General features: G+C 42.4%; 1 protein-coding gene across 1 annotated transcript in view; it reads left to right on the plus strand.

Moving 5' to 3' along the window:
• Nucleotides 1–17023, plus strand: part of IFT140 (intraflagellar transport 140) — a 111934-nt gene that overhangs the window by 88601 nt on the left and 6310 nt on the right. Inside the window, exons 20-28 of the mRNA XM_018552356.1 lie at nucleotides 371–561; nucleotides 1579–1674; nucleotides 8099–8231; nucleotides 10672–10815; nucleotides 10897–11025; nucleotides 12247–12429; nucleotides 13360–13566; nucleotides 14753–14965; nucleotides 15046–15212. Of these exons, the coding sequence (XP_018407858.1) occupies nucleotides 371–561; nucleotides 1579–1674; nucleotides 8099–8231; nucleotides 10672–10815; nucleotides 10897–11025; nucleotides 12247–12429; nucleotides 13360–13566; nucleotides 14753–14965; nucleotides 15046–15212 (1463 nt within the window). The remainder of the gene's footprint in view (nucleotides 1–370; nucleotides 562–1578; nucleotides 1675–8098; nucleotides 8232–10671; nucleotides 10816–10896; nucleotides 11026–12246; nucleotides 12430–13359; nucleotides 13567–14752; nucleotides 14966–15045; nucleotides 15213–17023) is intronic.

A 17023-nucleotide genomic window follows, 5' to 3' on the forward strand; every position in this document is an offset into this window, starting at 1 on the left:
CACATATATATAAATCAGACCCCAGCCCTAATGTGGACATGTCCTTTAGCTGACAGCCTGGCCTGAGCCACAGCTTTCTTTACAATTACACTGTGCTTTCCTGACTGCTCTGTCCCATGTACTGGTTGGCATTAGCCATAGAGATAAAGAAGACCATTTCCAGTGTCTGATGGAAGCTGACACCAGACTTTGGGGGAAATAAGTGCAGCAGGGATGTAAACAAATCTATGGCTTGGAACAGGCTGTACTATATGCAATATAATTGTGATGAGGAGGGTGAGTGGTATAGGGTACGTATTCTTTAAGGCCCAGTACTAAACCATTGGCAAACTTTGTTGAATCATGTGATGTATGTTCTCTTGTCTTGCAGGAAGATGCAGAACAGCTGTATAAATCTTGTAAGCGTTATGATCTTCTGAATAAACTGTACCAGGCGTGGGGAAAGTGGCAAAAAGCCATTGAGATTGCAGAGAACCATGACCGAGTACACCTGCGCACCACCTACTACCAGTACGCCAAGCACATGGAAGCCACGGGGGACCGCAACGATTCCCTCAACTTGTGAGTGTGCTCATTGAGACCGTTTATCTGTGTAATTAAAGGCGATCTCCAAGCAAGCAGCTAAATACAATATTTGAGAGCTGTTTTTCCTGCCGAAGGATTAAGATTTTGTCCATCCAGTCCTGAGATTTAAGCAGCTCTGCCACACAACACAGCCTTGTCTTGCAGGGCAGGATACCTGATTTTTAGAGATGCACCGATACCAACACTAGTATCGGCATCGATGCCGATACTGAGTGTTTGGGCAAGTACCAAATGCTGTGATACTTACCTCCGATACCGGAACTTCCGGTCAGAGGGAGATTTCCTCTGACAGGGAGTGCCGTGAGGGAACATGGATCCGGCTTCCCGGCCAATCAGGAAGCTGGGCGGCGGGTATTGACTCACCACCTGGCTTTCTGAATGGCCAGGAAGCCGGCTACATGCTGTTTGGCTGGCTCGATGATGATTGGCCGGGAAGCCGGCTTCCCAGCCAATCAGCATGGAGCTGGCCAATCAGGAAGCCGGCTCCATGCTAGCGGAAGTATCGGTACTCGGCATCGGCAAGTATCCAAAGATAAATATCGGTACTCGTACTCGTAAGGGTATCGGTGCATCCCTACTGATTTTGATGTTGAAGTTCAGTAACAGTTACAGGTCTCCTCTCCACCCCCAGCCTGTGATTAAACAGTGAAAGGAGCACCAGCACACTGATAAGCTCATCTCTCTATCACTCTTCACTCTTTTCATATCAGCATGCTCCTCGCTTTGCAACCCAATTGATTGGCTCCTTGTGCTGCTTCTCCCTCCTCAGTCTGAGCTCTTCTGTACAGTGGATTGCTCTCTACACATTCTGCCACGTTTGAATTCCTTGTGCCTGTCTTTACCAAATTAAAGGTTGGACATTGTCTTCACTGTAGTGGCCACCTTAAAAACAGAAAATATTCACAACATGTTTGTTTCCAATCCAATAAGAGGAACAATCCATTCTGTGTCATAGTAAGGTTTTAAAATCTCAGTGTGTTTTTTTGTCTACAGCTATGAGAAGTCGGATACACACCGCTTTGAGGTTCCGAGAATGCTCCTGGAGGACCCTCAGGCCTTGGAGAGCTACATCAATAAGAAGAAAGACAAGTAAGATCACCGTTCATACTAAGATTTACAGAGGCGATTTGCTGAAGTAGGTTCCTTGATATTGCCGACGGCTCCAGTATCTGTGCAATCACTTTGTATGAATGTAACATATGTACAATTAGCTCCTCTATAACTGACTTCATGACTGGTGCAGAAGGTAGCGCAGCTTTGTGTCTCCTGCAGCACAGGATAAAGATGAATAAATGTCACCAGCACACCACCAGTATTGCAGTCCAAAGAGTTTGTTTATTGGAACGTCATGTCACCAAAACTAGCGCTTTGGGGGCCACGCAGGATCCCCTTCATCAGGCTCAGCAATGGCACAGTGTTCAAGATCACACCACTTTATATAGACCAACAGATAAAAATGAACCACCAATCAAGGTTAATTAACGTCATGATGACGTCATGCTCATCAAAAGAAAAAGTTAAGCAGCTGAATGCTGACTAATGAACTTCACAAGACATCACGAGAATATAGGAAAGCATACAATCCAAGTTACTTATTGTGTGCAAACATTCAAACAGATAATAACGATACCTCGTGGAGCAGGATCTGACACCGCTCACGTGGCCACGGCGTCCAGCTGCTGGAGTTGCCATAGTTACAGCATGCCTCAATAGACCGAACAATACGTACAGAGGCAGGTCCCGCCCACAGGTGGCAAGCCGTGTGTGCGGCGGGTCACAGGGCGCACGCGTACAGAAGTATTGGCCGCACATGCGCGGTAGAGGGCAGGGTAACGGGACGCTGAGTGTGCCAAAGTGGGTTCCGCCCAGGTAATCAGATGTGCTAACACAACTGGTAGCTAGGCAACGGACGCTCTGGCCAAATCAGCGTGACACAGGGAAGGAAGAAAGAAAGAAAGGGATATACAAGGGCAGAAGAAGAAAAGAGATGGAGGAAGTAAGATACAGGAAAGGGAGAAATGACTAGAGGGAGAAGAGGCATCATAATATCATAGGAAATATCAAAACCAAAAAATATCAAAACCAAATGGATAAAGCCTTCTACTAATATCTACTGAACCAGCAGTTAGAAAACATAGGTAATAAGACAATATGGGGACATTATGCATCTGCCCAGAAAATCTGGAGACATGCGTTCGACACACAGATCAAAATGTCCTAAGTGTCATAATGGGATAAACATGATAATGGAATAAACAATGCAAAAAGAGGGGCCAGAAAAAAGGGTTGAAAAGAGGTTATTATTGCTCAGAATACCACATCAACACATTTAACACCATAAAAAGGTTGTGCAAAAGTGCATACTCCAATTTAATACATGTCTATGTACGTGCACATTGGCACAATTGTCTGGACCATGATAAGCACCAGTAGAAGGTATCAAAACCGCAGCAAAGGATGGCACATAGACCTTTATCACTTTCGTTACCTACTGTATGTAGATTTTGATTAAAGTGTATATGTCAAGGGTGTACATCTCTGCAGTATCTGCACATTTCCCATGTTTTATCCCTTTAAAGACCCTGCAAGTGCAAGAAAATACATGTTGATCTGCCAGAAATGTTCTCAGCTCCTAATTCCTTATGTGGGCTGACGAAACACAGTATTTTGGAGTGGTCTCGGCTTAACTATTCAACCACTTCTACTCTGAGATCTCTACAACATAGAGGATAATCATTATGTAATCCAAAGAAGTTGGTAGGACCAAAGACCCTCTTTGGGTTGACACAGGAAGTGTGCACCGGACAGTTCTGAATTTCTGCAGAGATTGGCAGGTATTATTTGCAGTTTTTGCACTTATCATACTGATGTAACAAAACACTTTCACTGATGTATTTAACCCCTTCGTGACGGGAGACGTACACTGTACGTCCAGCCACAAAGGGACCAAATGACTTGTCACGTACACTGTACGTGACGAGTTATTTGCTGCTTTAGAGGGCTGTTAAACGCTGAGAATCAGCTTTTAACATTCATTAATAGATGCCCTTACTACAGAGGCATTCATTAATGAAAGGGTTAACCTTTTTCAGACACCCGATACCTTAATATCGGGTGTCTGAGAGTAACAGCAGAGCGGACACAGATGCTGGCTTTTGCCGGCATTCTGACAGCTCGTATAGATCGAGAGAGATATCTCTCTCAAGCTATACTGGCTTTTTTTTCTTTTTTTCTTTCATGAATAGATACATAATGTGTCTATTCCTATAATGTATCTATTCCTGGAAGAAGAATGTTTCAGTTTGCTGATCGTTGTTGCAACAATCAGAAAACCTATAGTGACAGCTGAATCCTGAACTGCTGCAGGATCAGTGTCACTAACTTATTATCGGCTGTTCTGAAGTTTGAAGCAGCCTGATAATAACCAAAAATGTATTAATTTATCAAGCAGTAACAGTGAGATTAATTCACAATGACTGTTTGATATAATTAAATAAATAAAATACAATTTTTAAGTTTAAAAAAAAGTGAAAAGTGTAAAAAAAAAAAAAAATTGTGAAAAGTGTAAAAAAAAAATTGTGAAAAGTGTAAAAAAAAAAATGTGTAAAAATAAAATAAAATAAGGGACAAATAAATGAATGTATTTATTGCATTTTTTTAGCTGTGCTGGTTTTGTAAAAAAAATACTACAAATCAAAACTGGGAAAAAAGTGTTTTTTTTAACGTTTTTTTCCTCTTTTTTTATATTTTATTTGTCCTAAGTGAGGCGTTAGACGCACATATGTGATATAAATATGTAGCCCTATCTGTCCTCTAAAAAACAATATATAATATGTGTGGGTGCACTTTGTAAGAAAGTATATTACTGACGTGGAAGAATCACACAGCAAAAATGTCAAAAGTGTGTCAGTCATTTACGAACAGAAACTAAAAACAAGCTCAGTCATGAAGGGGTTAAAAGACCAAAAGAGTGTAAATAAAAGTTCATCGTTAGGGTTGAGATCCACTTTAATGAGGGCACTTCTGCCTTGCAGCACTAAGGGTCCCTGGTTCAAATCCCGGTCAGGACATTATCTGCAAGGAGTTTGAATGTTCTTCCTGTGCTTGCTTGGGTTTCCTCCGGGTACACTACAAAGACATGCAAGGAAGATTAATGGGCTCCTGTCTAAATCGGCCCTGTGTGCATGTGAGATAGGGACTTTGGATTGTAACCTCCTTGAGGACAGGGACTGATGTGAATATACAACTATGTAAAGTGCTGCGTAAATTGTTGGCGCAATATAAATATCTGTAATGATAAAAGTATGTCCAGCCAAAACTTTTTTGGTTTTGGATATTTTTGTGAAAGACTAGAACCCCTGTTCGATTTTTTTTTTTTTTACTGCTATCTAGGTCTCAATTAACCCTTAATGACCGAGGCCTTTTTTCGCACCCATGTTATAATCCACATTTAAGGCCTGAAAATGACTTCAAACCCCCAAACATACATTTTCTGAAAGCCAAGACCCTGTAGAATAAAATTGGGGCAGTTGCAAATTTTTATGTTGCATGATATTAGCGCAACCTATTATCAAACCCAAAAATGGAGTGAAAAATGCACTTAAGTAAAATTTAGTGCCCCAAAACACCAACAAATACACATTTTATTTATAAAATGATGAGGTTACAATGAGTAAATAGATACCCAACATGCCCAGGTTAAAAATTGTGTGCGTCTGTGAAACGACGACAAAATTAAGTGCCCCAAAAAGTCCATAGACGACGCTTTAAAAGCCCCTGCAGGTCATCAGTTTAGAGATATACATTAATATTGGCCCTAGAATTATTTCTCTCACCCTAGCGTGCGCAGCGATACCCAACATGTGTAGCGCGATCATCATTTTCGTACGTAGGCGCACCCGACGTGTGGTTACGTGACATTCATTTAATGTTATTCTTAAAAACTGTTATTTTATTTTTTTACTTTAATTGCTATCACAATTGCTATCCAAAAGACCCCTAGTGTCACCACAGGGGAGGTTACAAAGCTTCTCTCTGACACCCACCTCACCACTTGCCCCCTGGACCCGGTTCACTCACCACTACTTTGTTCACCCTCTTACTCTATCCTACACTCTCTTAATACATTTTCAATCTCTCACTCTCTACTGGAATCTTTCCCTCCCCTCTAAAGCATGCCCTGGTCACCCCAATACCCAAAAAACCATCAATGGACCCTACCGACCTCAACAATCTCAGACCAATCTCCTTACTCCCATTCACCTCCAAACTCATAGAACGCCTTATCTACAGCCGCCTGAGCCGCCACCTCGCTGATAACAACTTTCTCACTCTCAAAGTATTACCCAAACCGTCCTCTCCGCTCTTCACAAGACCTCCTGCTCTCCAGCTCCCTCATCAACTCCTCCCAAGCTCACCTCAGGGACTTCACTAGAGTCTCTCCCATCCTATGGAACTCTCTACCCCAACCTGTCCGACTATCTCCCACACTGACTGCCTTTAGGCGATCCCTTAAGACTCATCTCTTCAGGGAAGCCTATCCCACCTCAACCTAACCACTGAACAATCACTTTCTCAAACAATCATTCCCGCACAGCTACCTCCTCATGTATCACTTGCTCCTCCCTTTTAGATTGTAAGCCCTCACGGGCAGGGCCCTCCTTACCATCTTGTCTAGAATTGTATTGTGACTGTAATGTCTTCCTTATATTGTAAAGCGCTGTGCAAACTATTGGCGCTATATAAATCCTGTATTATAATAATAATATTATTATTATTAAGATTGCACTTCAATAGCTTATTCCTAGGCTTCAGAAGCCCAGCAATGACAGCTATGGGACCGGAAGTGATGTAAATCCATGAACCCATCGCACTCCTGACCGCTTGTCTCCAAAAGAAATCAGATGGGTGCTGTGGTGATCGACGGATGGCAACCGTCATGTAACAGTAGAAGCGGGGACACCGGCACTCCAATGTAAATGTGAAAGAAGTCTTATTTATTGAAATATGGCCACATGTCGTTGCTTGAGGAAGGGGATCTTGTGTGACCCTGAAACGGTCGTCGCATCTATGTGATATGTCACACCTTTTCAACAAATAAGACTTCTTTCGCGTTTACATTGGAGTGCCGGTGTCCCTGCTTCTACAGAAGTGATGTAATACGCGTCGCTCCCGGTCCCATAGAACGGGGAGATCAGTGAACAGTTGTTCGCCGCTCTCCTCCCCAGCTTCTCACCGACACCTGAGATGCCGGTCCTGGGCCCGCAGGAGGGGCAGCGGACCCCGGGAAACAGGCGGTCGGGCGGGGAGAATGTGCAGTATACTGGCCTGTAGAAGTGATCTGGCAACAACTATGTCATCAGAAATGTTTTTATTGTAAATCCGGCCGCCAGCTCTACAAATGTAAAGCCGCTGGGAGTCTGTTTAAGTGGACCCGCTGCCGGTGATGTACTATGTACCTCACTGGTCACCAAGGGGTTATAGAGGTTTCCCCTCGCTATCATGGGGACAAGGGTTTCACCAGACAGAAAGTAAGAGTAAATCTCCAACAACAACCCAGACATGCAATCTTCTTAAATCATGGAGATGGTACAGTGTAGAAAGACTAGAAAGAGGCTACAGTCCCACATGAATGCCTTCTAAAAAAACCTTTCTCACTATGATAGTGATGCAATAGGAAATATATATAAACTGCTTAAGTTAAATGCAGTGGATCACCTGAGCTTAGCACATTGGGGGGAATTTATCAAAACTACAGCAGACAATATGTGGAGCAGCTGTGCACGGCAACCAATCAGCTTCTCTCTTCAGTTTGTTCAGCGAAGATTTTAAAATGAATGAGAGATAGGGTTGCCACCTTTTCTTCTAACGAAACCGAACACTCTAGCAATGCACAGAATTTTTTGGGGGGAGAATGAGTCGTGGCTTATTTATTCATATGTAAATACCCCTGTCCATTCATATGTAAATATCACAGTCGAGACTATTTTTAGTGGGGGGCCAGTAGCCCCTATCTTAATTTTGGTTGCCCCTGTCTGCCTGACATCTTGTGTCCGGGTTTCAGCTGCCATAAAACCCGGACACAACATTCAAAACCCGGACTGTCCAGGTGAATTCTGGACAGGTGGCAACCCTAATGAGAGAAGCTGATTGGTTGCTGTGCACAGCTGCTCCAGATTTTGTCTGCTCCAGTTTTGATAAATTCCCTTCATTGTGTTGTGTGGAGAAGGCTAAAAACATTGGTTTGCAGTAGCCATTACGAATCAATCCTAAACCAGTTTTAAAGGCCTTGCATCCTCTGATGTGAGCTAAGTGACAGCTGTGAGTTACTGGAAATGATTGTTTTTTTGCACGGTATTATTGAATGAATCCACAGATTTTAAAGCCTGTATACCTGTCCAGCTGCTTCCCTCTAACTGGAGGAGAATTGATGGTCAAAGTTGTAGAATATAAGGCTCTTCAATGATGTCATACCTGAGACACTAACTCTTTGTCAATGTTTGGCATTGTGCAGGAGTCTTTGGAAATGGTGGGCTCAGTACCTGGAAAGCCAGTCTGACCTGGACTCTGCCCTCATGTACTATGAGATGGCTCAGGACTACCTGTCTCTGGTGCGAGTGCACTGCTTCCTGAAGAACATTCAGAAGGTAAGAGGCCAGGATGTACAGCAACAACACTATTCTCTTTATTTTTTAAACAATACATTTTTATTAAGGTTTTGCACAATACAAGACACCAGTACAACATGGGTAAGAATTTGCCAATATACAATAGTCAAGACTTTCAGGTTGTCATATAGAGAGCAAGGTGTATATGAGGCAAGATGCAGCTTAAACACGTAGGACAAGAACAAAACAGTTATGTAAACTGCAGATTAAATATAGGATACAATGCATTCATCGTCTTGATATACAACCAGATAGCCCCTCAGTAACAGGCCTTGGACCAAAATGCAATGCTAGGTGTGTCTTTGGTCTGAAGGGGATATGACGGGTAATAGGGAGGACAACAGGTATCCCACAGGTGAGGATAAGGGGGCAAGGGAGGCACAGAACAAAAAAGAAAAAAACAATACATAATAGTTTATCTAAGTGTATCTAAACCCAAAAAGAAAAGTGTAACATATTGCAGCTTGTCAGAGCTTAGATCTAGTGGCTGCATTAGCATTCATTTTTCAGGCTTTTGTTTTGTTTATTTTCACCTGGTAATCCTGCAAATAACACAGTCCTGTCCCTGTGGCTAACTTAAAGGACAATTAAACCCTCGGGGGTCTCAGCGGCGCCCTCCCGTCCGAAGATCTGAAAAGTCTCGGACGGCCACAAAGGATCATGGGGCAGGCGCATGTGCAGTAGAGATCTTCGGCCGGGAGACGAGGAGAGACACAATATAAGTCAATGCACGAAGCCTGGCAGCGTGCACCCGCACAGACTCCATGGAACACATAAGACTCAGCAGTCAGTGCTGGATCAGAGACCGACACCAGCGCTGGAGGAACTCCTGAAAACTGCAGGAAAGAAGATGATCAGATCAAGAGGCATCATTTAAGGTAAGTCCTTACACTAGTATTGGGGGGGGATTATCCTTTAATTTCACTTTAATTTAGTACAGATGCAACCTTTTGGAATACCTTAGATATTTTCCTCTGGGAATTGAAAATGTGTAGAGCCTGAAGAAGGGATCTCAGGCATCCCAAAAGCTTGCATCTTTAGTAACATAATCCCCTGCCGCTAACGTCCGGTAGCCCTGTAAGGAGTAGAGTCAGACCTGGGCTTTCAAATAACACAATCACTATGATTGACTGTCCCGGTGGTCACATGATTGGGAGTCCATCCTAAATGGTGACTGGGAGCTGTCAGTGTCAGCCACTGGCATCAGGCTAGTGAGCGAGCACAACAGCAGAGCCAGCTGGTGCATATATTCAGTGGCACAGCAATAAGGCCCACCCACCAGGTTTCTGCATGTATGCGTTACACCGGCAGAAACAAGTTAAGTAAAGTTAAGCTAGTAAAGGGTATCACCTATACTTCCAACTTTCGGCATTCATCTCTATTAGGAGGTACTGATGGGACTAGTAATTAAGAAGGATAAAGGTTGGTGTTGCTTTCTGTGCAGCTCACAGGAAGTTGCAGGGATACTGCATTTCTGGTAAGGGCAACAGGTATTTCTCTACTTGCAGAAATGTTTCTTAGCCTGACAAACTTATAACTAAAACAGCCACCACATCTATGAACTGGTAGGCTGCAATATATAAAACATTTTTATTGGTTTTAGTTACGCTTTAATAAGGACATAGTACAGTAGCCCTTAGTAACCAAGCCATGTTCATGTTTCATTATGACTACAGGTTAGGGATGAAGTTTGATTGGTTGCTCTGGATTACGGCATTTTAGTTATAATCTTTGCTTTCCTAACCCTAATTGCCTAATTTATTTGTGCACTGTCTATGAAACAGAACGACTGAAGTGCTGAGACTGCACTTTGTATTCAGCCACTGCTGATAGCTAGCACCTTAAGACTCTCTTCATTATATTACCATATACAGTATACACAGCAGTGGAGCTAAAAGCCACAGTGCAGCAACTCTTAAAGGGGCCTACCACATATATTATACCATCACCTTTAATAGTCCTGTTCAGCTGTGCAGTAAAATTGTGTATAGTGTATTCCACCTGCATGTTTACTGAAAACCAGCAGCAGGCAACTAAAGGAAAGAACACGTTACTTTAGAATGTAATACAAACAGCTGGAATAAAGAAGAGTTTTAATTATATTTGGGCACCCTGCCCGTACTAGTCCAGGGACACTTGCACCATGTGCTCTTGGTATAACCACTCCCCAGCATAAGCAGCTGTGCTTCATAATCCTCGCTTAAGATGGTCATGCACAAAATTAATTTCGGACATTTTTGGCTGAAATTTTATGTGTTCGTGCCCCTGCCGGCATCATCTGGCCTGACTGGCCGCATTCTCCAGCTGTCAGAATACAATACAAATAGCATTTAACCTGCGACTAGATCTACAGTTGGTCTTTCAGTGTGAGTAGCTATGCTCATTGTCTGTCAGATGTGCTGATGAACTTGTTTTCCAGGCGGCAGAGATAGCCAATGAGACCGGTAACTTGGCAGCTTCCTACCACCTGGCACGTCAGTATGAAAGCCAAGGGGATCTGAAACAGGCCGTGCACTTCTACACCAGGGCGCAAGCTTACAACAACGCCATTCGGCTCTGCAAGGTAGGCTTGTGCAAAAGTTGCATTTGTGAAACAGCTATTTTACTGAACCTGATCATGATGTAGGTTTTCTCTCCCGTACAGGAGAACAATCTTCATGATCAGCTCATGAACCTTGCTCTGCTGAGCACTCCGGAGGATATGATGGATGCTGCACGCTATTATGAGGATCAGGGGGAGCAGATGGATAGAGCTGTTATGCTTTACCACAAGGTAAACAGTAGATTGGGAGTAAACTTTAAGAACCACCGCCATTTAATAAGTTGTGGGTATCATGTGATCAACTGAAAATATTCCAGCTTTTCATTCCATCTTCTAAAATATTGGAAGGTTTCTAATAGACTGAAGAGATCCGTGCAGGCAGAGGTGTTGACTGAATAAGGATGCATAGATTAAACGTGGTTGCAGACAAAAGGGATAACCCCAATAAGAAGACACGTTTTTGCTAATGCTTCTGCATACTGTGTAGCTGTCAAAAATTCCAGAATATCTGCAAAATTGGTACCTCCTTGGCATATCATTTCACCAATGCGCCTTGATTTTTTTTTTTAGCAAGAACATCATGTTCTGAAGCCTGGAATGTCGTGAGTCCTGGGGAATGCCCCTAACGTTGACCATCATTGCTATAAAACCCTTATCTGTTGTATATTAGTTTCAGTTTATATACATTTTTAAAGTGCATCTAATACCAAAACTTTTTTCTTTTTGCTTTCTGTGTTCCATTGGGGTGAGTTCCCTTTGCAGCTATCCTGGAGGCACATCTAGAACTGAGAGGAAACAAAAAAGATCGAACAGATTCCTCCATCAACACTCGCAAGTGTTGATGGACGAATCCCCGTCTGTTTGCATTATATTCTCACAGCGGCTAGCTGGCTGCTATCTCTTTTTGGTCGAGAATTTTTCAACTGGCTCCTTGATCAGCTGACCGAGGGATGCTGGGCGGAAGGGTGCCGACAGCAGCACCCACTGTGTAAGTTTTTTGGATGGTTCCTCAGGAACCGGCTGAAATCGTGTATACCCTACCTTAGACAGTTGTCACTGAAAGAGGGGCCCCTATCTGAATATTTACTCTCACCTCCTGTTCTTGTGACAACTGTAAAATATAGGTTTTTCCCTTCAATTTATGCCCCGATGACAATGGTGAATAGAATCAATGAAAACATGACAGGGATTCTAATCCTTCAATACTCTATCCAAAACTAACCTATATGTTCATTTTGTCTAGCAGGAGGATGAGGTTTATCTTTGGGGAACCCATATAAAACATGTTTACCAGAGTACAGAGAACTTTAAACTTAGTGCAGAGATTGATCACCTGTTTATATATTAAGGATTCTTCAACAGCATGAAGAAATCCAGACGTAACCAGCACTTGTACCTGATGTTTTCAGTAAATAGAAATATGATGTGTTTCTTGTCTTTTCTTGTACTCAGTCGGGTCACCTCTCTAAGGCACTGGAGTTGGCGTTTGCCACTGAGCAGTTTGGTGCTCTTCAGTTAATAGCGGAGGACCTAGATGAGAAATCAGACCCAGCCTTACTTGCCCGTTGCTCAGACTTTTTCATCCAGCACAATCAGTTTGAGAAGGCGGTGGAGTTGCTTTTAGCAGCTAAAAAGGTAAATTGTTCAGCGAGTATGTTTAGTAAAGTAGATCTAAACCCTAGCCACAAAAATGACATGACCAGCGCCAACTGCACAACCAAAGAAACCCTCCTGTGGCCTAAAGAGTTAATAAAAATCAAGTAAGGCCGCCCCGTAACAGACAAGGGATCCTGGAAACTGCATAGAAAAGAAAAGAAAACACTGGGCGCCTGACACTGGGCAATAATCCTTTTATTAATGGAAATAATAGAAAAACTCTTTATACTTACAAACGGAGCAAGAACAATGTCACATTGAACTTGTAGTCCTCACTGGGTGAACTGCTGTGCAAATAGATGAATTGCTCAGGAGCTATGCTAGATTGACAGTGTTTTCTTTTCAGATCTAAACCCTTTCTGGATAACATATAGTTTGCTAAAGCATAATCCTATTTCAATCAATTGCCAGGTTTCAACTGGCAATTGCAACTAGATTTCATCTTATTATTTTTTTTATTTTGTATCTCAGTTCTGAAAATTTCCTCCAGCATCTTCCAGTCACTTCTTGTCTAAATGCATGTGCTCCAGTGATGACTGCAGATTATTGCTCTGCACCGGCTTCCTTAAAGTGACAGTGACGAACCATTCCTGCACAATTCGTTTCAGCACAGCCAGTCTCAACCAGGGGCACATGTGACAGAGTGACAATGTAGGAACCCAATTGGGAGACAGTTGTCATCCTATAAGAACCATTATGAAAGGATCACCAGGAATTATTTTAATTAAACTACAGCTCTAAAAAGACTAAGAACGTTTAAAATGACATTAGCCTGGTAAATTATTATATGATCTTTTAGTGATTGGGTCTAGATCTACTTTGACTCTCAATGTTCCCTTTTTAAGTATTTTAATATTATTTAAAATGTATCAAAAACATTTTCTATCACTGTGTGTAATTGTCCTGCAGTATTACGATGCTCTTCAGCTGTGCCTGGAGCAGAACCTCATCATCACGGAGGACATGGCCGAAAAGATGACCGTGTCTAAAAACTCCAAGGAGCTTAGTGAGGAAGCAAGGAGAGAGCTGCTGGAGCGTATTGCAGACTGCTGCATGAGGCAAGGGAACTATCATCTTGCCACCAAGAAATACACGCAGGCTGGAAACAAGCTAAAGGTAAGAAGTCCTCTACCAAGGAAATCTCTTTTAATGTTTGTGGAGCAGGTTTTGGAAAAGCTAGATTCCCAAGTGTTGTTAGTCCCAACGATATACGTCTTCTAGTGCAGAGGCTTTAAAGGGGCAGATCTTTGGTATACAAGGGTCACTTCTAGATTTTGGATCAGTATATAAGCAATATAGAAAAAAGAGCACCAAACGGGGTTTTCAAGTCAAGATTTAGTTTAATATTCACAGTATCTGTTTAAAAGCAAACACATTTTGGCGACTTTCAGGGGATCTCTTCATCAGGGTTTATCAAGGGTGATGGCAACCGGAATTAGTTTTGTGCTCCTACAGAAATCCCACAGTCCAGATACTTACCTCCTGTAGTTGGAACTTCTTTTTGTTCAACCCTGTTGAACCCTGGTGAAGGATGCTGTTTAAAACCTGTGAAATACGTTGGATTTTTTTCCATCAAAATGTTGCCACAAGGTTGGAACGCACAATTTTCCACATTGTTTTTATGTGCTGCAGCATATAGTATACTGAAACACCTGAACTTAAAGTCCCACTGCATACACCTGGAAAAATAATCTTGCAGCGTGACCTTTCAGCCCTGCATGGGAAAAATGCTTCTTAAGACAAAGGGGAGAAGAATTAGGTGTCATACCTACCTTATTGGCTCCAGTAGACTTCCTCCTCATGGGGTGCAACCAGTCCCTTTGCCAGTCTGGCAGGTGGTCACACTTACGCCATTAGGCACAATGTAGGACCAATAGTCCTACATATGTGAGGGTGGCAAGAACCTGCTCGCAACCTGGCAGGTTGGAGATAAGAGGAGAGCACTGGAAGCCTGCCGGAGCGAGGAATGAGGTATCTATTACATCTCATCCCTATAATCCCACACTTCACTAGCTTTTAACTATTTCAGGGCAGGTTCTCCACTGCAAGAGTTTTTTGTATATACTTTTGGCCATATAGGGTATTAAGAACGCTTAGCACCACTGATTTTTTTATATACAGTAATTGCTGTATAATCAGTAATTCTTCATTCAAGATATTGGGCTCTTTTTAAAATATGGAAACATTTTAGATGTTCTTAGACATTTTAGAGGTTCTTGAGCAGCTTGCCATGGCTTGCCAGAATGGTAGACCTTGTCTTTTTTCATGTATGGTGCTCTTCATATTTGTCTTCTTTTTTCAGGCCATGAGGTCCTTACTGAAGTCTGGTGACACTGAGAAGATTGTCTTCTTTGCTGGTGTGTCTCGTCAAAAGGAAATCTATATCATGGCAGCCAATTACCTGCAGTCCCTGGACTGGCGCCAAGATCCTTACATTGTGAATAACATCATCACCTTTTACACAAAGGGCAGGGCCCTTGACCTCTTAGCTGGCTTCTATGACGCCTGTGCTCAGGTGAGTGCATGTAGGAATGTATTCTTTATTTAAAGATGAACTAAACTGATTTATTTTACCAAGTTGATGATGCTTTTTAGGTGGAGATTGATGAGTATCAGAACTATGAGAAGGCCATGGGAGCTCTGACTGAGGCCTACAAATGTCTGACCAAAGCCAAAATGAGGAGCCCAGAGGAGCAGGAAAGAAAAGTGTCTGGTATGCAGAACAAGCTGACACTGGTGAAAAGGTTTATTCAAGCTCGCAGGTGAGTCTCATTTCAACCTAAACGAAATCTTTTCCAGGGTTTATAACATCAGCGCTGTTCGTATCTCAAGATATATCCTAATAATTTTGTGTTCATTTCTTAATCGGACGATGGGGCTGCTAACACTACACATTAGGTTAGGTGATTTCTGAAGCTTTACTGTCATATTGATGTGTTCCCTATAAATACCCCTCTTTAAAGAGACTCTCTCACTAACTTAAACAATTTTAGCTAAAAGCACAGGTATTTTAAATGCTTATTTGCAGTGGTTTTCCTTTCCATAAATTGCTTTTTATTATCATGACCAGTCAGTTCCCTAGCAAAGCCCACTCCCTCCTTGTACGTCATAGTTTTCTCCTCTGGTGGGGGTGTCTAATTATTAGAAAAAATGGTACCTGCATGAATCTATAACCAGCCTTTTTGGCAGGGAGCACATTGGGAAGGCTTACAACAATACAAAACACAAAAAATCCCCAGCTCACCTGCCAGCTAGCCTGCAACCAAACAATTTGCCCTGTCAACAGTACGCGTTAAAATCAGAGGTTTTAGTTGCACAAACTTTTGTCCAAAAATATGTAGAAGCCACACCGCCGCGCCAAGGCATCTCTGCAAAGTGTGGTCCTAACTCTATGTATACGAGTCTCCAAGTGTGAGCATATTAATGCAGTCGATAAATTGCATGCCTAATTATTGTCTGCGCTGACCTAACTCTTCTGCCCCCCCAGCTAGGGGAGGAGTGAATGGGAATACTATAGAACAGAGGTAGGCAACCTCGGAACTCCAGCTTCGGAGAAAATACAAATCCCATCATGGCCATGCCTCTGGGAGTCATGCTTGTCAGAGTCTTGACGCGCATCATGGGACTTGTAGTTCCACAACAGCTGGAATGCCGAGGTTGTCTACCCCCTGCAAAAGAACGTCAATTGAATATCAGCTCTGAGTCTGCTAACATAACATTGAAGATGCAGATCCGGCAGCAGTCTTGGGGCTTCAGGATGTCTACACGAGGCAGACTTTTACAGGTAAATTCACACATATTCTTATGGGAAGATTGTTGAAATAAATTGTCTGACGACAGAGTCTCTTTAAAGCGAAACTAAACTCTGGAGTTAAATCTTAAAAATGCATTCAAGTACCTCAACTATTAACAAAAATGTATCTTATTTGTGTATCACTCGGCTGTAGATCCTCCAATCATCTCTGAGTTGGTGCTGACACTGTCCTTCCTTCTGGAGGGGGGCTACTTTTCTTTTCCATGGTCCCTGTGTGTTGAAAAGTAGCCACCGCTCCAAACACGCTGATCTACAATCTCAATACAAATTCGTAAACAAGACGTGAGATTGTAGTCCATCACAAGAGCGAGCTTGGAGCTGTGACTACTTTACAACACACACAGGGACCATGGGGAACAAAAGTAGCCCCCCTCCAGAAGGAAGGACAGCGTCGGCACCAATTCAGAGATGATTTGAGGATCTACAGCCGAGTAATACACAAATAAGATACATTTACTGTATGTTAATAGTTAAGGTACTTGAATACATTTTTAAGATTTAACTCCTGAGTTTAGTGCCACTTTAAGATAAACTTTACTGCTTTAGGGTCAATTTTATTTTTTGTGTGTTCGGGTTTGTAAACTGTTGTTTTATGTCTCTTTTGTTACTATCCATATAAACATCTGCGTTTAACAAAAAAAGCAATTTAATAGACATAGGATTAGCTAAAGAGACTGCACAGCAGATGTGACCTGCTTTGAGGCAAGATTTGTTTGATTGAAATTTTGGGCTGTATTGTCCAGTTAGAGATGAATCATT

This window comes from Nanorana parkeri, unplaced genomic scaffold (genome assembly GCF_000935625.1).
Source record: "Nanorana parkeri isolate BGI_ZX_2015 unplaced genomic scaffold, ASM93562v1 scaffold85, whole genome shotgun sequence".
NCBI classification, from domain to species: Eukaryota; Metazoa; Chordata; class Amphibia; order Anura; family Dicroglossidae; genus Nanorana; species Nanorana parkeri.